The sequence below is a fragment of the Fusarium flagelliforme genome (assembly GCF_020744385.1).
Source record: "Fusarium flagelliforme strain FIESC 12 MPI-CAGE-AA-0113 chromosome Unknown B0J16scaffold_3, whole genome shotgun sequence".
Taxonomy (NCBI): domain Eukaryota; kingdom Fungi; phylum Ascomycota; class Sordariomycetes; order Hypocreales; family Nectriaceae; genus Fusarium; species Fusarium flagelliforme.
The window spans coordinates 4213492-4235724 of NW_025763505.1; the positions used below are offsets into that span (position 1 = coordinate 4213492).

Here is a 22233-nt window from a genome sequence, read left to right on the forward strand (position 1 = left end):
ATGAAACGGTCCGTGCTGGCTCGGATGTGATGTGTTGGTGTCCCGCCACGTGGATGAGATACTATGAGAGAAAGCTGTGAATCTGATAGGAACGTGGGACGAAGAAACTGCTGACAAACAGTTTTCGTTGAAAGAGATTTCGACAAAGCAACGAAGCCTAACCTAACCGAAGTGATTGAACAGCTCAGGTTGCAGCAAATGAATGTCACGGCAACTTGCTCCCACTTGCATTATGTACTTCAGCCACAGTCAATGAGTGAGTGATTAATTCACAGGCTAGAAAATGCACAATACGAGTTGACGGCTGCAAGTGAAACGACGAGGTGTAGGACATTCGAGCATTGCCAACCGATTCTCGCCAATAATAGGATGGCGGTCATCTTGACTACCTATCTTTAGCAATGCATACAATAAAGGCTTATACTTGAGTTGATCAACGATATTCGTTGAGTTAGCCCGTGACTCAAGAATAGTTAGAGAATGCAAGGATGAGTTGCCGTGACTCGGGTCATTGCTTCGAATATAGTGATTGATGTAGAACCCTTGATATCCAGGTTCCGAAGCTTGGCTGTCTTGGGTATACGGCGCGAGAAAAGAAGTTGATGGTTCACGTAAAGTTGAAGAATATGAAGAAATGACCGATAAAAGACATTTCACATGTTTCCATTGTCACATCAAGCCACTTGTTTAAGATGTGCAGTTAAACTTGTTTAATTGAAACACCGCTGACACAGCTTCTAGAACCGTTGGGCTTCAACGAGGTCCTCATGAGTCGTCACGTGACAGATATTTCTATGTTTCCACGGCAACACTGACTTGGTGTTTATCACTTTCAATAATCACGACAGTCTAGCCCAAAGCGCAACCAAAAAAGACGATAACCGAATTTATTACAGTCGAAAGAAATCAGCAATCATGGCATACAATCCGCGTATGAGCATTATTCCAACCTCGCAGCAGAATTCGCGGACGAGAAAGAAGGAGGAAGAGGCGGATGCTTTTATGCGCCTCCCTGACCGCGAAATCGTAGGCTGCATTACCGACATCGGCATCACATTCACCGTCGCAGATCTCCAGAAACCAAATGCGGCTCATGTACAGCAAATCTTCGAATGGTTCGCTGAGCTTCTTCTCAATGCGACCCGCGAGACTGTCGAGCCGGCCATGCGTGCGGCTGCAGAGGATATCGCGGGAGAGTACGCAGATGTTATTCCGTCTGATACTCGCAACCTGATGGGCTTTTATGTGTCGCTGCGCAGGCTATTATTCGAGTGCGGCATCACCGACTTTAGCTTTAACGACTTGTACAAACCGACATACGACCGTCTTGTTAAGATTTTCAGTTATCTGATTAACTTTGTTCGATTCCGCGAGTCCCAAACGGCTGTCATCGACCAATACTACAACAAAGCCGAGTCGACAAAGACTCGCATCGAGTCACTTTATTCCGAAAACCAGGAGAACGAGGGACGATTGGAGGATATGAAGCACAACCGCAAGGCCATGGAGGCTCAAGTCCGGGAAAAGACAATGAGGAACGAAGAGCTCAAGAAGAGACTTCTAGAACTTCGAAGGAACCAAGAAAGGGTCGCGCAGCGACTTGAAGAGGCTAAGCAAAAGAAGGGCGAGCTTACTGCAGCATTGGAACAAAAGACCCATGAAAAGGTTACTTTGAAACAAGAAAGCACCAAGCTGCGACCTTATGTGCTCCAGAGCGCCCATGACCTGCAGGAGAACTTGGCCGAGCTGCGCGAGATTCTCAACAACGATAAGTCGCATATCGACGCTTTGGACCGAAGAGCCCGAGCCCTCCAAACATCAACAGACTCTTTCTCGGTTGTCTCGACAGATGTTGCATCATGCATCAAGATTCTTGACGAGATTGCTTCGGAACTCGCTAAAGAGGAGGAAGAACTGGCACGGAATGCAAAGCAGCGTGATGCCCTCTCAGAGCGCGGTAACAATGCGCGTGAAGTTGAGCGTACCGAGACTATGCTGAAACGTCAACTATCCAAATGGATGGAACGCACAGAGAAGCTGCGTGAGCAGAGCAACCACAAGGCGCATGAGGCAAAGGAGAAGATGCATGAACTTCGGGCGATTCACAAGCAACTTACCGAGGAGCACACGGAGAAGGGCAAGGAGATGGAGGTTCGACGTGTCAGAATTGAGCAGACCGAGAAGAAGGTAAGCATTATCCAAAATTATCCCATGGCAGGATTTCAGTTTACTAACATATGCATAGATGCTTGACTTGAAGGAGAACATTGAGAATGAAGTCCATAGTGCGCACGAAGAGTACCGCAAGATGGAGGCACATATAAAGCTATACATCGCCGAGATGGAGCAGGCGATTGCCTAGTTCTGCTCGCTTGGTGTTTGCTTTGTTTTGTTATGCTTTACGTTATGGTTGGCGGCGATTCTTGGAAATAGATACCACGGGATGGCGTTGGGGGTGTAATGATGACATGTTTATGTTAACGCTGATGTTTACGTCTACAATGAGCATGGCAAACTGCAATGTTTTCGACGGTTGAGATAATGCCTAATGATATAGTACATATTGCAATATCAAGAACTGGATGTACCTTCATGATAAGGTTTCTGGGGTATATCAATCTTCCCGAGCTTCGAATTCGAACCACCGATTCAAGACTTGTTTGATGCTAACAGTCCGTCCACTCCATGAACCATCGTCCTTTCTCGCCGTGCCATTCAACAAGGGTACCATCTCTTCTCCGAGATGTTCCAAGTTGTCATGTCCCTCTATGCCTTTTGGTTCAACGATAGCAGCTCTGAACTCATTTCGTAGGGCAGCATCGACCAATAATGCTGCAGAGTTCCCGATGCCTTGCGCAGACCATTCGCTTGCATCTCGATGGAGAGCCAAGAGGCCATAAACCAGAAGAAAGGGTGGACTAGAGCCAGGAGTGTGGTTCGGCGGAGCTGGTATTGAGGAGTCTTTGGGTGTGAAGACAGAAAGATAGGCACGTAGATGTGTGACTGTTGGCGCGAATAGGATGCGTATATGGCGAGAGATGGCTGTTTGTAATAGTGATGACTTTAGAAGAACATGTGAGAGCTCTGTTGGGTTGTCTTGGTCTTCTTGCTGTTCATCTTGAAGGGCGAGTTGGTGTGTGATGTCCTCAATGAGTGCCGTTTTAAACTCTGCTTTCGAAGAACCAATTATTATCGTTGTAGGATATCTGTGGTCAGATATAATGTATGATAAAAGCTCTGAGGGTGTTGCTGGCGCAAGGACAATAGGTCGAGATGTCATTGTTTGGGACGTGAAGTTATACAGGGTAGCTTCTTCAGTGAGGGTGAAATATTAAAGTTATTGTAGAGTTGGTCAGCATAGTCATAGGCCATGAATTCTTCTTTGTTAAAGAAAGTTATAAAATCCAATTCGCATTAGTTGCAATGCTTAGATTTGCATTTGCTTAAGTTTAGTTGCCAGTATGAAGATGCTAGGTAGGGATGTATCGTCTAGATCCCCCACCAATTGTCACGCCCCTCCACCTCCATAGTCCGCGGCAACCATCGCCTAAAGAACGTCATCTCAAACACCTACACCCAACCTCCAAAAGACCTCCCTCCTCTCCCAACGCGACGTTAGCTCAGAGCTCACTCGCACAATGGAGTCAATAGCACGCATCTCGGGTCTCATGGAGACTGGTATGCTTCTCCACTGACCGCTCTATTCGATACTCAACTAACTGATTCCCTAGCGAGGGAGCTCACCCTCGATGCAGCCCAGGCGACGCGCGGTGCGCGCACGAGCTCCAGACCTCTGGATAGGAACCAGATGAAGAAGTTATTGGATAGTCGCAATGAGCGCGAGGTTCTTGATGGGTTACGGCGTGTTATTGCGGTGCGTTGTGCTGTCCTCTTTGGATATGGAGCTTGGCACTAATAGTGATGCGGCAGATGATGTACCGAAACCACAAGACCTTACCGTTCTTCTCTTCCGTCGTCAAGAATGTTGCATCCCCGAATATCGAAATCAAGAAGCTTGTCTACATTTACCTCATACACCATGCCGAACAGGAACCCGACCTCGCCCTGCTATCCATCAATACTATCCAGAAATCGCTATCCGACCAAAACCCTCAAGTCCGAGCTCTCGCCCTCAAGACCATGTCCGGAATTCGAGTCCCCGTCATTAGCCAGATCGTAGCCCTTGCTATCAAGAAGGGCGTTGCCGATATGAGCCCTTACGTGCGGAAAGCGGCTGCCCTTGCGATCCCGAAATGCCATCGATTAGACCCGAGTCAAGCGCCGCTTTTGATCGAAAACCTGACCACTCTGCTGGGGGATAAGCAGTATTATGTCGCTGGAGCTGCCGTGTCCGCTTTCTTGGAGATTTGCCCCGACCAGATAGATCTTATACATAAGCATTATCGGGCTCTGATAAAGCAGGTGGTGGATATGGACGAATGGAGTCAACTGGCTACACTGCGACTCATGACGTATTATGCACGAAAGTGCTTCCCGCGAAAGACTCAGTCACCGGACGAATCTACCGAAACCTCCCAGGATCAGAAAGTGGACGACTTTTACGGCGAATCGCGACAAGCTAGTCGAGGCCAAGGATCTTCAGTCTTGGACCCAGATCTCGCATTGCTACTCAACGGAATTAGACCTCTTCTACAAAGTCGAAACGCTGGTGTCGTTGTCGCCGTTACTAGATGCTACGTTGACATTGGTACACCGGATTATGTGAAGCAGGCTATTGGTCCCTTGATCGCCTTGCTTCGTGGAGCCCAGGATATACAGCAGACTGCTCTCTTCAATATTGTTTCTGTGTGTCTTATTCGACCTGCAGACTTTGTTAAGTATGCCAGTCACTTCCTTGTGCGGGCTACTGACCCAGCTCCTATATGGGAGTTGAAACTGGAGATCTTGACCATTATTTTCCCTCATAGTCCCTCACACGTCAAGAGTCTTATCCTGAAGGAGCTGGAGCACTTCTCGCAGGGAACAAACAAAGCGTTGGTTCGTGAGGCGGTGCGTGCTATTGGCCGCTGCGCCCAGACCGACACTACTACAGCTCCTCGATGCTTGAAGTTACTCTTGGGTCAGATCACAAGTCTGGATGGTACCCTTGCTGCCGAATCGCTGACAGTAATTCGTCACCTGATACAACAGGATGTTCAGGGACATGTTGGAACGGTTGTTCGGCTGGCGAAGAACCTCGACTCGGCGACCGATCCCCATGCGCGCGCCACGATTATTTGGCTGGTGGGTGAGTTTTCAGGCTTGAACGGAGAAGACAACATTGCACCAGATGTTCTTCGAATCCTGCTTAAAGAATTCACAAACGAATCGCCAGTCGCCAAGCAACAGATTTTGCTCTTGGCGGCCAAGGTATACCTTCACCACCTCAACCGCAAGAGCGAAGCGGAGAAAGAGCAAGATGCAGAGGAGGATCCACCCATGGACACGGACACTCACCCTATTGTGAGGCTATGGGAATACGCTCTTCTCCTTGTCAGATATGACACATCGTTCGACCTTCGTGATCGTGCGAGAATGTATCGATCTCTGCTTGCGGTACCTCAGCTAGCGACATTGATGCTGCTCGCTGAGAAGCCTGCCCCACAGGCGCCAAGCCCATCTGAATCTCGAAAAGGATTCTTGCTGGGCTCTTCCACATTGGTACTCGCGGGTGGTGGTGGTGTTCACGGCCTCAGGGGCTACGAGCCCTTGCCAGACTGGGTCGAAGAGGGACAGCAACCTGACCGTCGACTTCGAGAGCCTGAAGGTGGCCAAAGTTCTAAGTACGATGTCGAAAGAAGCACACTACCTGCTAGCGATAGACTGGATGAGGCTGCAAAATCAGTTATGCCTGCCAAGGCCAATGGTACAGGTTTAGGCACAGGCGAAGCGGTTGGTGCGAAGACTTTGGATGACTGGCTTGCAGAAGAACAAGAAAGCGAGGAATCATCGGAGGAGACGGAAGAAGAATCCTCAGAAGAGGAAGACGATGAAGAAGGCGAAGATGAAGATGATGACGAAGAAGAAGAGGAGACGGACAGTGATGACGACGGAGAGGCCGATAGGCTGGTCAAGTCCTAATATTGATAGAAAGCATTATAAACAACGTTCAAACAGGTCTCATCCGAGCATCCAATATATATAGTATCGTCCTAACAAACACCCTGCGCCCTGATCCAAACAAGCCCATACCAAAAGCGTTGTATCAATTTCCCTTCCCAATCTATTTCAACCAAAGACTTTTAAGCATTCTGGGAGGTTTCAACCTTTCTCTCCTCACCAGACGACGACTCCATAGGCGTTCCAGCCTCAGAGGTCTTCTTGTTTCGGACGTTGGCCATCTGGGGGAAGAAGATGCCAGGATGGAAAGCAGTCAAACAGAAACCCGTTACGAAGATAAGAGTACTGTCAAGGACAAGGAAGCTAGGCTCATCCTGCATAATGTGGTTACCCCAACCGCCGGCCATCTCTGCGATTCTATATTCTCGCGTCAGCTGATGTAAGAGACACGCAAACACCGGAGTATCGGAGCATCGGAACAAAGATAGGGGGAGAAACGTACCGGTAGATGCAACGTGTGAGAATGGAAAAGTAAGCGACCATGACAGCACCGCCAAATAGCCTGAACTTCTTATTCTGCCAGACACGCAGCGACTCAGGGTTGACTTCAGAGCTATGGATGTACTTCCTCACGCGGATCCAGTAATCCGTTCCCATGATACCGAAGGCGACCAGGACAACCACTTGGAGGACGACACCGGCGATAATGGTTCTGTTACCGGTTTGAGCCTTCTTGGGCTCACCGCGCTTGGCTGCTGCTGCGACACCGCCTCCGATGGCCTGGACGACAAGACATGACAGATCGGCGGGGAGGAAGACACGAGGGTACCAGCGAGGATGGAATCGTGAGAGAGCTGGGTTGAGAGCGAGGGCGACGTGCTTGAGAGTGAGGTATATGGCGGCGCAGATGAAGGTCGGGGCGATGATGATGCAGCAGATTTGAGTCTGGAAAGCTGATTGATTCCAAGGGTTAGGGTTCATTTGGAGACGACCAACGTATCCTAAGCAGTATTAGCATCAGATATACTTTTATCAAGTTATTAGTTATTGGTGAAACATACCGATGGTCTCAAGTAGTAAACCTGCTCCCAACGTCGCAGCATAAGTCCATGTTCTCTTCCAAATACCGATTCCCACAGCAGAAAAGAACAAAATCGCAAAACAGATGATGAAGAAGATACTGGAGCCTTTGTTAGGAACATAGCCCAGTACCGTTGCTTCGGCAGGGCAGAGGGCGGATAGATCAGTGCATTCGTCGAACGTCGCAGTACGACGGGCAAATAGTTCGTTCATGATGGACACGCTCGATAGCAAAGTATTGAATGAGGTGAAAAAAGTAAATAAGAAGAGAAAACTAATGTAAATAATAGATGGGGGTTCGCCTCTTTGTCTGTATGACGACTAATGACTTCGTTTCAGAACAACGACCCGCTTCATGAAATGATTACCTGGCATGGACCGGCCGCTAAAATGGTCTCCGAGCATCAGGGGAATAAGAGGGAGAGAGAAAAGTCCATAGGTACATATATGAGAAAGATGGAGGATGGCATCCATCATTGCTGACTCGAATGTAACCCCGAGAGCTCCGGACTTTTACGTGCTAACCAAACATGAACGGGACTTTCGGGTATAGATTCCTAGACGAATTACAATTACATTACATTAGAGAGCCTTCAAAAGAAGACGTAAAAGAACTGGAATGGCTGATTCGTAGGGTTAAATAGAAGCTAGCGCCAAGAAAAGAATCCGCCAAGGTTCGGTTGGCATAATTCCCGGTAGATCGCTTATCTGGTAAACGCTCGCAAATGCTTATTTTCCTCGCATTTCTCGCATTTCTCGCGTCGCTCGTTTTCTCTTTTATTGGCGGCCGACCCCTGGTTCGGTACAAGAGCATCTCGGGACAAAGCTGCCCCGTTTGACATATTCGTTGTACAGGACAGGATTTCGGGGCTTTATAGATTGCCGATCCCATATTCTTTGTTTGTGTTGCAGTGCATGATGTACATGAGAGATTTCACATGCCACTGAACCCAATCTCTTCTTTTCACAAGTTCTTGTGTGCTGATCCAAGTGTTACATCGTAAAGCTTATTATAACCCAGATCCTATCTATGCAGTATTCCCTCTAACTCTGCTCCTCTTTACCACCCAAATACCTATACACAACCGAAAAGTCCCTTCCTTGACACTTCTCCTCCTTCTCAGCAGCTTCATACACCGCAAACGCTGTCTTGGCCAACTCCATCCTTGCGTTCGCCTCTTCCGCCGCTACCATGGCCAATCTGAGATCCTTCTTCATGAGCGAGATCCCGAAGCCGCCTCTGTAGTCTCTGTTGGCCGGCGCTGTCTCGACAACTCCTGCTACGGGGTTGTTTACTTCGCTGGGCCAGCAGCGTCCGGTGCTGACGTTGATGACGCCTGCTAGTTTCTTAGGATCAAGCCCCCATTGCATGCCCAAGTTCATAGCCTCTGCGGTAGCGATATTGTTGAGAGCCAGAAGGTAATTGTTGGCCAACTTTGCGGATAGACCGGCGCCTTGGTCACCGCAGTGCAAGACTTTCTTTCCCATGAGCAGAAGAACGGGTTCGAGACGAGGAATGAGAGATGGTGAAGCGCCAAGCATAAAGGTGAGCGTTCCTGCAGTAGCACCCACAACACCTCCAGACATGGGCGCATCAACAAATGTACCCTGTCCAGCCGAAGACACCGTCTTGGCTACCTGACGGGATGTAGATGGATCAATGGTTGAGCAGTCGATAAAGACTCGGTCCTTTTTGGGAAGAGATGAAGTGATGATGGATTCGTATACGCCCTTGACGTGCTGAGGTTCCGGAAGAACAGTGATAATCGTATCCTGGAAGTGTCAACAAGTCTGAACACAATTGTTATAAGTGAGGAACTTACAGCATCTTTAGAAGCATCGAATGCACTGGCTGACAGTTCAACCTGAGCTCCATTCGAAGCTGCCTTCATCTCTGTTTCTAGACCCTTCATAGACTCAGGGTTGATATCAAAGATGGACACTTTATCTGAGGGTTTCAACTTTGACTGAAGGTTCTTTGCCATTTGGTATCCCTAGTACACACATTAGTATCTGACATCCCTTCTCTTTGTAATTGGGAATCATTACATACCATCTGTCCCAGACCGATGAATCCATAGTTATCCAACCGTCGTGCCGAACTGGCAAAGCCTCGACGAAGCACCAAGCTTCCAAGGCGTGTTGAAGGTCTCATATCGATAAAGTATAACAGATTACAGTCTTCAACAGGAACAATAAACGAGGAACAATACTTGACTCAATGTAGAAGGGAATAAAACCAATCAATTATATAAGAACCAAGACATAAGATCTTGGGGACGTGTGGGGGAATATGGTTACCCGAATGACAGCCGGCCATTGCCGTACTTAGCCAGACCGGGCTGCCGAGTAAAACACTCTCCAAGACAAGACGTCCATGATTTGTGAGTTGGAGATTGTCTTGACGCGGAGAGAGAATGCGGGGGAGGCGCTGTGGGGAGTTTCTAGGGGTGAGCAGCACTAAAATCTGGGGGAGGAGGCGGTCCAGTTTGCTTTTTTAGGGGTCACTACCTATAGGCCAGGCATCAGGGTATCAGAAGAATTGGTCGCTAAGGGCATAAGAGATGAAATAATTTGGTCACTTTATAAAAGTTTAGACCAGCAGTTAGGCTACTTTATTCTGGTAGCCTAAGCCTTAGAGGATAACTCTTCTATTACCCACCTGGCCAGGCCATTCAACACTCTTGTTACAGACAAGGGCAAATCATTAGAGGAATATGTGTTTTAAGTTTATTTGTATTTTTGTTCGAGTCTTTATACATAGGTAATCTGATGGAAGTTGACGCAGTCCACAGTCCATACCTCTCAGAGGTTCTCTTATATGAACTTCTTTGGTCATGTCCACCGACTCCCATTATCCCTTAACGCCTTCAACAAAACAGAACTAAGACCAACACCTACAGTGGCAGCTGTTAGGCCCAGGGGATATGTGCAATGGGTGGAAGGTTTGGCAGTAGAGTTAATAAAGAGGTAAAAGTGATGTGGTATAATAAGTAGTGATAAGTGACTAAGATGCAATGTCCTGCACATCTTACCCAGACAATAGGGGGAGTATATGGGGTAGTGATCCGTTAAGACAGAGCAGAGCGACAGTAAACGAAGAGCAACCTGGAAAACAACAATAGCCACGCCGATCCAACCAGTCCATCCCATATTGCAGCCATGATCATTTCGGGGATTATTCAAACCCCTACTGATGGCCTAATTTTCCAGACATGAAAATTCGTAACTTAGAGGAAGTTCATGAGCCAAGGAACAAAGTAACTATTAACATGTTAGCAGTCAGTCATCTCAAAACTCCAGAACAAATTCAACTTACCCAACTGCGACAGTGGCACCTAGACCGAGGAGTGCTCGGTTCTTGACCTTTGCTTTCCTTAATTGAACTTCGGTCTTGGCCTTCTTTGATCTGGGCTGTTCCTCTGGGGTCGTCTCGCCCTCCTCATCACCCACAGAGATATCCACGGCCTTACGCTTGCTCTTCTTAGCAGAAGCAGGGGCTTCATCAACGTTCGTCTCTTGTTCATCTTCAGCCTCGTTCTCTCTGCTCTTTTGGACCATCTCCTTGGCGGCCTCCATCATCTGAGCAATCTCTTCCGCGGTTGGGGGCGCGCCAGCAGTGGGCAGAGGAAGTTCAACCTCGGTGATCGTGCGCTTGGTCTCGTGGCCAGCCGCGTCTGTGATAATATCCTCTTCGACATGAACCTTGACCTTGGGATCCTCTTCTCTGGGCTCCAGGACAATAGCAGGCTCGAATTCGGTGGATTGCAGCACAATGTCTTCCCGCTTGGTCTCCTCGACCTTGTCCTCAATCTCCGCAGTGCCGTTGACGAGCTCAGCATTCTCAGTGATAGTTTCGACAGTTTCGGCCTTGGCGCGGGTGCTTCGCTTTCGGGGCGATGGAGGGGCGCGCCTCGTGCTCGTGCTGCTCTTGGTGGGGCTAGCAGAACGACGCGAGCGTCGGAGAGCAGCCGAGGGAGTAGGAGGTGCCAACACAGGCTGCGACACTTTTAGAGCGTCGAATTTGGGAGGAGCCGAAATGATCTTGCCGGGAGAGCCAGCAGGAGTTGCGGTGCTGATCGGGGCGGGATCTAGTAGCGCGCGGATCCAGGGAGCAATTCTGTACTCCTCAGCGAGGACAAGAGCCTGCTCCGGGGGAATCCAAACGTTGCCAGCAGTCTCCTCGTGACTCGTAGTCGGAAGAGATTTGATGTACTTTCGCTCGGCCTCCTCGTCTGAAGCTTCCGCATAGGGGAAGCTGGCCTTGAACATGCCGGTCGCTGAGATGTAACCATCGTAGCTGCGTCGCATGAGGAAGTAGCTGCTGGGGCTGGACTTGAAGATTCCTGAGACAATCCCCTTGGGCAAGGGGGCGCGAAGATGCGCGTAGTCAAAGATACCAAGAGCAGCCTGTTCAGAGTCAATACCAGCGGCCATCTTAGGTGTCAGCTTAGTCTGTCCAAGACGGCGACGCGAGACCATATCAGAATCTAGGAAAGTGTGAGCATGCAAACTCGCGACCGAAAAAAGCTGGAGAGTATTTACAGTCGGGTACATCCTCTGTAAGGAGAGGGTTGTGCTTGGTGGGCAGAGTGCGCTCGCGTTGAGAGGCCATTTTGAATGATGTCTATTATCGTGGGGGCGCGGCGCGACCAATGACCTCAGAAGAGCTAGATCGAAGCGTAATCGCGACAGACGAAGAAATGTGCCTTCGTCTTTAATGCGCAAACAGGGTAAAGTATAATTAATGGCCTGTGAGAAGATGAAAAGTCGTGTCAGTGAATTGATCGCGATGCAACGTGTAAGATTTCTGGCGCGGGCTCGAGATCGGGGGGTACGGGCTGTAACAGTTTCGACGTTGAACGTACCGTGTCAAGGCAGGACTTATCTCATTCAATAGAACAAGTAAACCTCGAAGACGTCAATGGCGCTTCGGGTAATAAAATTGATAAGAAAAAAGGCAACTTTAACGGTGCCTTGTGCCGTAAATAGAGGGAGAGAAGAAGAACACGATGAAGTAGATGAAGGTGAAAAGATGGGATCGCGACGGATTCGACGAGGGCAGACAGAGCTGAGACGGGAAGAGCAACCCAGGTCCAGTCGAGTCGCGCAAATTACATCAATAGTGTCAAAGGACTTTAGGGTGGCCCTGTTAGCGGGTTCACCTCGAAGGGGTTAGTGTGAAGAGGAATAGTGGAGAGCTGCGAGATAGATTGGTACTGCGATTAGAGAGGCAAAAGCACTGCTTCAGAAGTACTCCCCTAATCCAGTGATCAAATTGCCCCCATTTTGCCGGGCACCTGACATAGCGCTATTACCCGATGAGTTCCCCCTGCCAGCATCCATGGATCCATCAGCATAAACAGTACGTATCTCCTTTTTACGCGTTCCTCTTTTTTTCGCGGCACATTTTTGTTGAGATTTTTTTAATATTAGATTACTTAGTTGATTAGATTAACGAGTCGACAGTTCCAACAGCTATGATCTTCAGGGCCTAGTCTGTCATCCCCTTTCCTCGCTTCCCTGATCCATGGACTGCTGCTACAGTACTAGCCAGGAGTACACGTGGGGAACCTCCCGCTGTTCTAGAGTCAGCCAGCAACTCTTCTGCCGCCCCTAGCAACCAGCCCGACAGGTCCAGCGCCAACCAACGTCCATCTTTCAGTTCAGGGTGAACCACACACCCCAACAATAGAAGCAAGCCCAGTCATCTAGGGTCCCTGGATCCCCTGTACAGTACAGTACCGAGACCTCGCTGTGCGCAAGCAGGCGACTGCTTGTTCACAGAACGCGGGGAAAATGCATGGGTTTGGGTTATCGCTATCATCAATCTCAAGGTTATCTGCGGCTGCGGCGCCCTAGGACGATTCGAAGCGAACCGCAAAAAGCAGCAGAGACATAACATGGATCGTGCTTGACAGATGTGGTCTGAGCAGAGACAATAGACGCAAAGCTTACAGTTTCACTCTTTGTTTGTTTGCAGTAGGTTGGTTATTCACGGACCTAACTGCGACATTGGCAAATGGCAGCGCGCCATGTCACTATCACGCGTCAAGTAGTGCTGCAACCACTATGTCTAGGTATGGATGGATCTATTGTCAGCGTACCTATTCAGCTAGTCGCCTGTGGCCATGTACCAGGGTCATGGAACACTTGACTCTGCCATTAAGTACGAAACGAAATATCTCGGTCACTTTGACTAAGGTACTAGAAATGAGGAAACATTTCAACCCACGCAGGCGATACATAAACGCCCTGAGGGACATGCCTGAGGCTGTAAAACGATTCAAAAACAACAAAACACCGTGCTGCCATATATGTAATCAGTGCAAGCCAGTACGCAACCAACGTGAACAACCACGCAGTCCATCCCGTATCACCCGGATCAGTATTAATGAACCGATCAAACACTGACATAAGGAAGTACACCACCAACGCAACGGAGATATAGAGGCAGCTTACGATCCATATCAGCCTCTCCAGATTGCTTGGAAAGGCCCAGTTCCAGGCGGAAAGATGGACGCCACCGTAGATACCTGATAAGACCAGGAAGAGACCAGCCAACCAGGGGAATTCTTTAAAGAAGCCAGAAAGACCGAAGACATTCTCATTTTCTGTGAAGAAACTGAAGTTGATGTCCAAATTTCTCTTCCCTTCGCCGAAAGGCATAGTTCTATAAGCACATTCCAGGACCGGTCCAAATTCCGGCAATCGTGCAAGAAAAAGATCTTGACCATTTGGAGGCCCCGGGTCGTTCTTCGGATCTACCAGTTCGAAGTGCCACGTCGTTTCGTTTACTTTGATGAACTTGGCTGTAGTGGCTAGTGAGTCACGATCGTAGAACGGAAAGGTTGAAAGTATGGCATCCCAGCGACAGAGAAACTCTTTTGTCAATATAAGAGGTAGGGTTGTGAATTCGGAGTGGTATAGGAGACCGGAGGGCAGAATGTCCCCTGGCCACATCTCCAGTCCTGGCTCTGGCTTCACCCAAGGCCCCGGCCGTGAATTGGCCCATATATTGCTTCGTTCCTTATGAACAACAGTCGCTGCTGAATCCTTCGTCTGAGTCAAGTCACTCCATGTCTGTGAGGACGTAGGTGTGCCCTGAAGTGGTTGAAGCTCTTCAATTTCTTGGTTGTGGCTAGATTTCGATGATTTTGGTATGACCCAGCCAGGCTGTACCAAGCCACCTCTTCTTGGTGGCGGTAACCGATCAGGATCTTGCTGAGGAGGAAACAAAGCTAACCTGGTCGACATATTAGGATAATATTGGCGCTGTATTAAGAGGGCTATCTCTCCCTTGAAAGCCTCCGGTCTGATGATTTCTGGTTGGTGAACATCGAGAGGTTTCTAGCAACAGTCAGTAAAGAGTTCAAAGTCCAGTTCCCAAAACGCACTCTAAACCAGCACATGTAGAGAAATATAGCACACACAACATGAACCATGGTGTGTACCTCTAACAAACTGAGGGGCAAATGCTTAATCTTTCGCATGATGCATTGCATGATCATCCACAGAACTTGTGTCATCACGAGTAATTTCTGAAAATAGTCGGCTTTACTCTTATCATCAATCTTCTTCTTCGAAATTGGTATCCAGTGACCTCTTTCTGCCAGCCATATTACTGTCAGAGGGCTCAATCGTACTGAATATGGACGATTCGCAGGGTTGAAGTGTCGAAAAGCCTTGTCGTGAAGGTCAGGAAATGATAAAACGTCGTCAACATTCACTCGAACACCGCCCATGACGATGAAAAAGGCATAAGACATATCGACAACGATCTAGATAGTAGGGCAGAGTTATCAGAACCATTGTTGGTGATGTGGTCTGGGAGTGAACTCACATGGTCTTTGTCAGAAGGAGAACTCGTCTGCAGAGCACGAAGTTTGGCCTTGAGACTCCAAGCCTGCTGCAATTGGTCTGCTGCCATGTAAAGAGAAATCTCTGGCGCAAATAGGGTGATCGCAGTCCACTTGAGCTTGTAGAGAAACACTTCATGCCATGCCGTCTTGATAGGAACGTCAAGATGTAAAGCTGTGTATATACATGCGACAAGCGTCAAGATGCAGCTCTGAAGGATATCGAAGGTACCTCGAACGTCCGGCGAGTCGACCCAGGCGATAGCAGTGAGATTGGTTTGGTTATTTTCAGGATATTTGACGATTTTCCATGGTTGGAAAACGGGCTCCGAAAAATCGCTCGTATCTTTTTGAGCCATGGTCAGCCATCACCATCGCCACGATAGGTATAATGCTGAGAGAAATAAGGATACGAAAATTCATCTTTGGGGGAAGAGCTGAATAGTATTTAGATACCAAGATCAGGCTCTGGTGCAGTGAAGTACCGAATCAGGCTGAGGCTGAGCATGCAGCATCTATAAATGAGAGCTGAAGAGTGACTGTTGGTTGCATTAGCCCCCAACTCTCCCCTCTTTCCTTCTCTCTGTTGTGCAGCCAGCGGCTCATCAGGGCAAGATCGAGACGAAAGTGGCGGTGGCTTCCTTCTTTTCTCGGAGCCCATTGCGATGCAGGTAGATGCAGGACACAAGTGTTGAGACCAGTGGGATGAAGATTGGCCACGCTACTACAATGGGCACTTTAAGACTATTACTGTTGAGCAGATACTATGCAGCAGGATATCAGTGTGAGCGAGTGAATAAACGTTGCTGCAACGATAGGACATTATCAATACGGCCTAGATAGACAAGATGTTGATATACGTTATAAGCGCAATGATGCCAATGTCGCATCAATGGGGTACGAAAAAGATACAAACAATACCCTCAAGAGTAAATATATCCATCAGCGAGCAACACCCTTCATGAACGTACACAAGCTAACCAATACTCCCCCCTTAACCCTCAACCCGCCATCATCAAAAACGCATAAAACAGGGAATGGCCCAAGAAGCCATGCCCAGAAGAACAAACAAGGCAAAACAGTCGTGAGAAAAGAATTGGATATCATTAAATGTCCTGGCACAAAACGCCCTGCGCTGCGGGTTGGATGACACATGCAAGCAAACCAGCATCGGCGCTCTCAAATCCAACGAGTGCCCGAATAATTTTCTTTCCCCCTTTTCCATCATAACCCTAGATCGCGTCTCTGTAAGAGTAACCCAAGAATCCACAACTTGAGGGCCTTGGTCTCGATCTCGTATATGAAGGGATACGGTGTTCGTAAGTCCTGTCCGAATAGATATTTCGGGCTCTCTAAGCATCCTCGAAAATCGTATTACTGTTCTCAATAACAAACTGTATCGCAAGGTTCTTGGCGTGCATGTCTGTCATTTCACGCTCAAGACTTGTATCGCGCATAATGGTAGGTGCAAACACGACAGCCAGGTTCTTGGGAGACATCTAGAAGATTCTGTTAGTAACTGACATAAACAACCAATAATGTGTATCACATACCAAGTTCTCGGGTTCACGCTGAGCAACGCGTGCAAGATGGAACATGAGAAACTCGAGACAATCACGATGCCGTTGGGGCATCGAGGCAAACGTCTTACGTAGGTGATCGCTTCGTTCCTCTTCATCAACAATGGCTATCAACTGTTAGCATTTTACTGGTCTTGTGAAAGGAAAGGAGCTAGACTCACCATTCGACTCAAGAACGCGCTCGTACACATCGAATGTAAGTAGGGGCACTGGAAGCTTGCGGAAATATTGCTTCAGCACACTGGTAACGGCCGTAATATCAAGGTCGGGATCCGAGATGTCAAAGTTCTCGTCCTTGCTGAAACCATCCTTGATCATGTTGACCTGTGAATTACCACCAGTCTTTCGGTAGATACCCTCTTGATCCATGCCCCTCAGTTCAACTTCTTCGATACATCTTGTTACCACGCTAGGGATTTGTCGGCGTTCATGGTCAGCTCGCTCTGCGAGATCGGATCCAAAGAGAACTGTGGCAGGTTCGGCTGCCTCAGCGTTGTTCATAGTACCCGCGGAGCCAGACTTGGGCATTGCGTTCTTCTTTCCGAAGAATCCAAAGCCTTGACGTTCACGCTCACGCTCCTCCTGTTTCTTAGCTAGCGCTGAAGCAGTGCTGTGCTTCTCGTGTGTGACATGGCCGTTGGAAGGAATACCAGCTGGAGCTTCAACTTGGGCGACTGTCATGTTGTAGGGCATGCCAATGTTCTCTCCGCTTAACCCACCCTGTTGCTGCATTCTCTCGCGGTCATTCTGGAATGCGACAACGGCTCTGTTGACACCCTTGGCAACGCCTTGGGCCAATCCCTTGGAACCCTTCTTCCAGTTGAACTTCTTGGCCTGACCCTTTCTGACCTGTACCACAGTAGGGCCAGCTTCGACGATAGGCTCCTCATCAGCAGGAACCAATGTAGCTCCAGTTGACAAACTGGCAGCGTCGAGGTTGAGCGACGAGGCATTGAGACCCTTGCCGACGCCATAGATGCCAAGAGCGCCAGGAGACTTAATGTCGCCTCCAATCTGTGATTTGAACCGTTCTTGGATCTGATGTGTCAAATCGTTGTTCATATCAGCAAGCTGTGCGTTCTTAGATGATAACTGCTCAAACTCAAGGAGAGCGCGGTCTCGATCCGCAATGGCTTGGTCCTTCTCTTCACACAACAGGTCCCGCTCCTCATGAAGCTGTTCGATGGCGGCAGACATAGCCGACTTGACCTTATCGAGTTTCTGAACAAACTCCTTGATCGCGGACTCTTCCAAATCTCGAGGGTCTACAGGTGTCTTGGTTTCTTTGGCTCGCTCAACATAACCGGCCAACACTTCCAGCTGTCGAATCATAATCTCAGTCTGTGTGTCAAGAACAGAAACCGTCTTTCGCTTCTCCACAAGCTTCCTGTTAAGGCTCTTAAGATCTTTTTCAGTAGTGAACTGCCTTTCGAGCTCCGCGACTCGCTGCTCGGAGTTTCGTAGTTGTCGTTTGAGGAAGGCAGGGTCGTCACCTGATGTCAGTGACATGGGGCTGCTGATGTCCTGCGCATGATAATCATCAGCGACTGGTGTCCTGGGCCAGCGGGGTGATCCAGTGGCTCGTGTAGTTTCACTGATGCTCCTGGTGTGTCTGTTCCCTGGATGCATCTGGTTGGGTGACTCCACGCTGCCGGTGCGACCGTGTCTTACCGCGTTGGAAACTCTGCGGAGAATCGATGTAGAGCCTTCGTCAGTGCCTAGTATCCGTGCCATATCCTCATCCATGCTGAAGTCGCCGCCACTGCTCCATCTAGGTAGCTTTGGCGAGACCTTGGGCTCGCCATTTTCGTCTTTCTGGCCCCTGTTCTGGGAGCCTGGAGGCGCGGGTGCCGAACGTGGTTGCGTGTAGGTCTTCTTTTGCTCCGAAATGCTTCGAGACGGGGTTTGGCGCGTAGGAGTGGGATCGTCGGGTGATTCTTGTCGGCTCTGTTGGCGGCTGCTGCCATTTGCTAACCTTTCTGTCAGTGTCTGTGAGTAGCTCCGGGACTTGGATGAATAAATACCATTTCTGCCGGAGGAAGCGGGAACATCCTTCCTAGCAAGCGGCTTTGCGTTCTCTGGTCTAGAGGATGTTCTGGTCGATGAATCCATCGATGCACGAAGCTCGTCCTCATCCAGATACCTCGACTCCAGCGACGAACGAGAGGCGGGTGTGGTTGCGTTACTATCGGAGTGAGGTAGACTGCCCTGGCCAGCCTTACTTGGTTGTCCATTGCTAGTCCTCACGGAGTTCGTCTCAGCAGGTATACTGGACGATTGCGAGCTGCTCCTTGAAAGAAGCTTCTTGCTCTTGGGGGCCTCTTGCAGCTTAAAGTCCTCTGTGGGTGGGCGGCGACCGCTCGTCTTTTGTTCATCGATAGCGGGTGATGGTTTGGCGGACTCCCGTTGTGAGGATTTGGAATGCTTTCGATCAGGTAGCTTGGGCGGGATGTCGTGTTCTGAAGTAGATGCTTGACGGCCCTTCGATTGGAAAGCAATATGTGGGGTTGAAGTACGAGAGTCGTTTCTCTTCTCAGAAGGAGGCTTTGCCGAACCGAAATAGTCTGCATCCTTCGATTTACCCTCTCCCAGATTATCAGAAGTTGATTTCGGCGTTGGGTGTGGGCTAGGATCCAGGGCGACCGAGATAAGGAAGCCATCATCGTTAGTATTGTTTTCATTCCGCGAAACCATGGTTGAGTTGCGGTTGCTTCGGTAGGTCGTAGAGGGCAGGCTCAAGCCATCGGGCTTTCGCTCAGGAGAACGAGCTGGTCGTGAACTGCTGCGAGACGAAGACTCATGGCGGGTGTGATTCCGAGGTCGCGGAGAGAGCTCCGTGGCAGTATCCGAATCAGGATCTACCCGGTCGTTGGAAAATGCGTTTGGTGGTATAGCATTCGCAGGAAGAGCGGGCAAAGACTTCTCTGTGATCATCGGTGAATGCTCTTTTTCTCTTGCTTTTGCAGCGGCTGCAGCTTTTGATTTTTTCCTACGCCTAGCCATCAGAGTTTCGTGACAGCCCATGCAGAATATGCCTTGGGAAGTGCGTGCATATCGAAGGTTTTCGATTTTGCGTTTACAGTTGCGACAACGGAAACATGTGGCACAAAACGCCTGCTCCCCAGTAAGGATAGCTAGGTCTTCAATCTTATTGCCGCAGGCGCTGCAGCTGTATGTACAGTTGTTGCAGATGAGAGATCCATCACCGAGGAGTAGGAGGTTCGCGTCGGAGTCGAGAAGTGTTCCGCAGGTGTTACAACGGAAGCAATCTAGATGCCATCGGTTGCCGGCTGTTGAAAATGTCAGCTTGCTGTGTCATGATGAAATGCGCTTTGTAATTCTTGCGGTGAAGTGCTGGTGACTGTCTCGGGTCACCAAACACACCCCGTCAGAAGTGTTATTCTTCAGTCTGTAACGTACCTAATTCGAACGCTTTGCCTTCCTCGAGGATCTTTGCAACTTGTTAGCAATTCATTCTCAATTCTCCTCCGAGTAGAGCAGAACATCATACCTCTCCGCAGCCTTTACAGGGGAAGACATCGTCTGTCTCCTGTTCCATTCCAGGACTCTCCAAATAATCTTCCACGATACTGGCCATTGTGGGCAATGTGCTGAGAAAAGAGTGAAACTAGAACTCGTAACTTGGGGCGGAGCGATCGAAATGTGGTGCCTAGAGCGGATAGGGCATTCAGACACAGAATTGTTGCAGCCCAAGGTAGCAAGCAACACGACGCAGCTAGAGAGCAGGCGTCATGGACGATGTCGTATCGGGGGGCAAAGGAGTCGGATCAGGGATCGCGGTGGGCGGAAGTCGTCGAGGAATCGGAGCGGGAAGAAAGTGGTTGAGGCGGTCGGTATGTGTTCGATCGAACGGGGTAGCAATACTTGTTGACAGCGTCGACAGAAGTACCCCTACAGAGAGGGAGACTGACAGGAACTTGAATGGAGTTCAAAATTCAGGAAGCAGTGGACAGCCCAGTAAAGCCAGGCTAATAAGTCAAAAGCCAGAGCGGAGGCCAACAGCAAGCAGTCGGAACCAAACCAAACCAGGGGGCGTGTGGAGGGTTTGATGAGGACAAGGGCCCAGGTTGAGAAACGGACAAGGGGTGTCTAACGATGGATTCGCTAGAAGAAGGTCGGCCGGGTTTGGAGAAGTTGCTGTAATTGTAGATTCGACGTAGGAGGCAATGGAAGCGAAGGAATCTCTACGAGAGAAAAGCTAAGCTAAGCGATGGGTGATGAGCGATGTGATGGAGGGAAATGTCCCAGTCGATATCGTTACTGCAGGAGGGATCGGCGTACAACGGAACAGCCAGTGGATGTAAGCTGGATGAAGTACTGAATGTAAATTCGACCCAGGGCAAAGAAAGACAAGCAAGGCAATGACAATGACGACGTAACAAATTCAAGGGATGATGGATGACAAAGTGTTTTGATTATGTTCGGACCACACGAAGGCAAAAGGGTAAAGAGAAAGAGAGGATGGATTGGATTGGATTGGATCTGATCCGGATATGTCGTGGTCCTGGGGGAGAGCAGAGGATTGGAATGAATGGAGACGTCGAGTAGGATCCGAATGTGGATGGGATGAACATGAACAGCCACTGAAGAGGGGGGCTCCAGTCCAGCTCAGGACGGGCGGGACTCAGAGCTGGAGGTTCTTAAGGGGGGGTTCCTAGGTCCCAGGGGATCACCCACTAAGGCTGGGACACTGAACAGTGAGAGGGGTCAAGCCCCAGGGGACCAGCGCGCTAAACGGCCCCTAGCCGTTCCAGGCCTGGGCTGGCAGCTACTTGGCTCAAGGTGATCTCCAGTCTCACCAAGGTCTCCATCTTGGCAGACTGTCATTCAATGAGAGATGTCGAGTGCTTTGAGCGGTCGGGCTTTTTTAGAGAAGCAGGGATTGCACAGTAGTACCTACGGATACATCAGGGGCATTTTTGAGTAGAGTACACACACGCAACTACACACGCAATTGATTTGACTTGTTGTCTCGTATACGATGATACATGCTGTGGAATATTAAGGTAAAGGTGCACTGCACTGTCTGTCTGACTGTTTCGTCCTGTAAGGTACGATAAACCTTGATTCGAATAAGAACGAAACGTACATAGGCTGATTGGATGTTTAAACTCCCGCCCGCCCTTCAGCCTATTCGATATTGATATGTAGATGCCGCGTTCAACGATTCAATGCCAGCTATAGTAGGGGGCCTTGTATTGGAATGATATTGATCCACGTAGCAGAATAATTGAATCGCCCTTGATCGGAAAATACGCTGAATCAACTCTTTCACATGCTCATGAATTGACTTCGTGTCGTGTGTGTTGCTACGGCATGACTAGGGAAAACCTTGAGTAGCATAATGGGGCGCATGATTATTCATAGACGGTGAAGTTGTCAACATCAGCTCGAAGACTAGTCAAGGTTATGATACTGTTGTATCTACCACGTTGCTACTAGGCATAACGGGTTTATACAAGGTGTAGCGAGCTGAGGGCAGTTTTGATTAACAATCTCGTGGGTTCAAACCTATCATTACAGGCCATCCCACAATCAATCTCTTTCCCATCTCCATCCAAGAGACCGTCCTGAGACTAACAATGCGCCTGAAGAAACAGACAAACCTGACGCCTTACTAGCGCAAGCCGCTA

General features: G+C 49.1%; 7 protein-coding genes across 7 annotated transcripts; 2 read left to right on the forward strand and 5 right to left on the reverse strand.

Annotated features, from left to right (window-relative positions):
- Positions 1–757: 757 nt before the first annotated feature.
- Positions 758–2488, forward strand: B0J16DRAFT_111952 (putative kinetochore protein NUF2). The gene is made up of 2 exons (XM_046121456.1): positions 758–2187; positions 2246–2488. The coding sequence occupies exons 1-2, from the start codon at positions 916–918 to the stop codon at positions 2360–2362; spliced, it is 1389 nt and encodes a 462-aa protein (XP_045985205.1). The 5' UTR covers positions 758–915; the 3' UTR covers positions 2363–2488.
- On the reverse strand, positions 2489–3460 carry B0J16DRAFT_111953 (uncharacterized protein). The gene has a single exon (XM_046121457.1). It carries the CDS (start codon positions 3278–3280, stop codon positions 2615–2617), a length of 666 nt encoding a protein of 221 aa, XP_045985206.1. The 5' UTR covers positions 3281–3460; the 3' UTR covers positions 2489–2614.
- A 27-nt stretch (positions 3461–3487) lies between these two features.
- On the forward strand, positions 3488–6279 carry B0J16DRAFT_111963 (adaptin N terminal region-domain-containing protein). Its single transcript, XM_046121458.1, has 3 exons — positions 3488–3678; positions 3732–3874; positions 3931–6279. Exons 1-3 carry the CDS (start codon positions 3639–3641, stop codon positions 6079–6081), a joined length of 2334 nt encoding a protein of 777 aa, XP_045985207.1. The 5' UTR covers positions 3488–3638; the 3' UTR covers positions 6082–6279.
- Positions 6064–7728, reverse strand: B0J16DRAFT_339275 (RTA1 like protein-domain-containing protein). The gene is made up of 3 exons (XM_046127531.1): positions 7122–7728; positions 6563–7061; positions 6064–6477 (listed from the first exon to the last, which is right to left on the reverse strand). The coding sequence occupies exons 1-3, from the start codon at positions 7351–7353 to the stop codon at positions 6243–6245; spliced, it is 966 nt and encodes a 321-aa protein (XP_045985208.1). The 5' UTR covers positions 7354–7728; the 3' UTR covers positions 6064–6242.
- A 299-nt stretch (positions 7729–8027) lies between these two features.
- Positions 8028–9467, reverse strand: B0J16DRAFT_339277 (NAD binding domain of 6-phosphogluconate dehydrogenase-domain-containing protein). The gene is made up of 3 exons (XM_046127532.1): positions 9194–9467; positions 8964–9134; positions 8028–8913 (listed from the first exon to the last, which is right to left on the reverse strand). Exons 1-3 carry the CDS (start codon positions 9293–9295, stop codon positions 8185–8187), a joined length of 1002 nt encoding a protein of 333 aa, XP_045985209.1. The 5' UTR covers positions 9296–9467; the 3' UTR covers positions 8028–8184.
- Positions 9468–10382: 915 nt separating this feature from the next.
- On the reverse strand, positions 10383–12230 carry B0J16DRAFT_339279 (uncharacterized protein). Its single transcript, XM_046127533.1, has 3 exons — positions 12009–12230; positions 11686–11892; positions 10383–11630 (listed from the first exon to the last, which is right to left on the reverse strand). The coding sequence occupies exons 2-3, from the start codon at positions 11753–11755 to the stop codon at positions 10456–10458; spliced, it is 1245 nt and encodes a 414-aa protein (XP_045985210.1). The 5' UTR covers positions 11756–11892; positions 12009–12230; the 3' UTR covers positions 10383–10455.
- A 367-nt stretch (positions 12231–12597) lies between these two features.
- B0J16DRAFT_413676 (uncharacterized protein) lies at positions 12598–15392 on the reverse strand. The gene is made up of 4 exons (XM_046133384.1): positions 14984–15392; positions 14538–14921; positions 13603–14490; positions 12598–12869 (listed from the first exon to the last, which is right to left on the reverse strand). The coding sequence occupies exons 1-4, from the start codon at positions 15356–15358 to the stop codon at positions 12852–12854; spliced, it is 1665 nt and encodes a 554-aa protein (XP_045985211.1). The 5' UTR covers positions 15359–15392; the 3' UTR covers positions 12598–12851.
- Positions 15393–22233: the final 6841 nt, after the last annotated feature.

Coding starts and splice junctions, on each gene's coding strand:
- B0J16DRAFT_339275 (XM_046127531.1), bottom strand. CDS start 7,353: ATGAACGAACTATTTGCCCGTCGTACTGCGACGTTCGACGAATGCACT. Junction 7,062..7,121: donor TTTACTACTTGAGACCATCG/GTATGTTTCACC, acceptor AATACTGCTTAG/GATACGTTGGTCGTCTCCAA. Junction 6,478..6,562: donor CTCACACGTTGCATCTACCG/GTACGTTTCTCC, acceptor GCGAGAATATAG/AATCGCAGAGATGGCCGGCG.
- B0J16DRAFT_339279 (XM_046127533.1), bottom strand. CDS start 11,755: ATGGCCTCTCAACGCGAGCGCACTCTGCCCACCAAGCACAACCCTCTC. Junction 11,631..11,685: donor TACAGAGGATGTACCCGACT/GTAAATACTCTC, acceptor ACACTTTCCTAG/ATTCTGATATGGTCTCGCGT.
- B0J16DRAFT_111953 (XM_046121457.1), bottom strand. CDS start 3,280: ATGACATCTCGACCTATTGTCCTTGCGCCAGCAACACCCTCAGAGCTT.
- B0J16DRAFT_111952 (XM_046121456.1), top strand. CDS start 916: ATGGCATACAATCCGCGTATGAGCATTATTCCAACCTCGCAGCAGAAT. Junction 2,188..2,245: donor TTGAGCAGACCGAGAAGAAG/GTAAGCATTATC, acceptor ACATATGCATAG/ATGCTTGACTTGAAGGAGAA.
- B0J16DRAFT_413676 (XM_046133384.1), bottom strand. CDS start 15,358: ATGGCTCAAAAAGATACGAGCGATTTTTCGGAGCCCGTTTTCCAACCA. Junction 14,922..14,983: donor CTCCTTCTGACAAAGACCAT/GTGAGTTCACTC, acceptor CCTACTATCTAG/ATCGTTGTCGATATGTCTTA. Junction 14,491..14,537: donor TCTACATGTGCTGGTTTAGA/GTGCGTTTTGGG, acceptor GACTGTTGCTAG/AAACCTCTCGATGTTCACCA.
- B0J16DRAFT_339277 (XM_046127532.1), bottom strand. CDS start 9,295: ATGAGACCTTCAACACGCCTTGGAAGCTTGGTGCTTCGTCGAGGCTTT. Junction 9,135..9,193: donor TCATCGGTCTGGGACAGATG/GTATGTAATGAT, acceptor TGTGTGTACTAG/GGATACCAAATGGCAAAGAA. Junction 8,914..8,963: donor TCGATGCTTCTAAAGATGCT/GTAAGTTCCTCA, acceptor TGACACTTCCAG/GATACGATTATCACTGTTCT.
- B0J16DRAFT_111963 (XM_046121458.1), top strand. CDS start 3,639: ATGGAGTCAATAGCACGCATCTCGGGTCTCATGGAGACTG. Junction 3,679..3,731: donor CTCGGGTCTCATGGAGACTG/GTATGCTTCTCC, acceptor CTGATTCCCTAG/CGAGGGAGCTCACCCTCGAT. Junction 3,875..3,930: donor GGTTACGGCGTGTTATTGCG/GTGCGTTGTGCT, acceptor GTGATGCGGCAG/ATGATGTACCGAAACCACAA.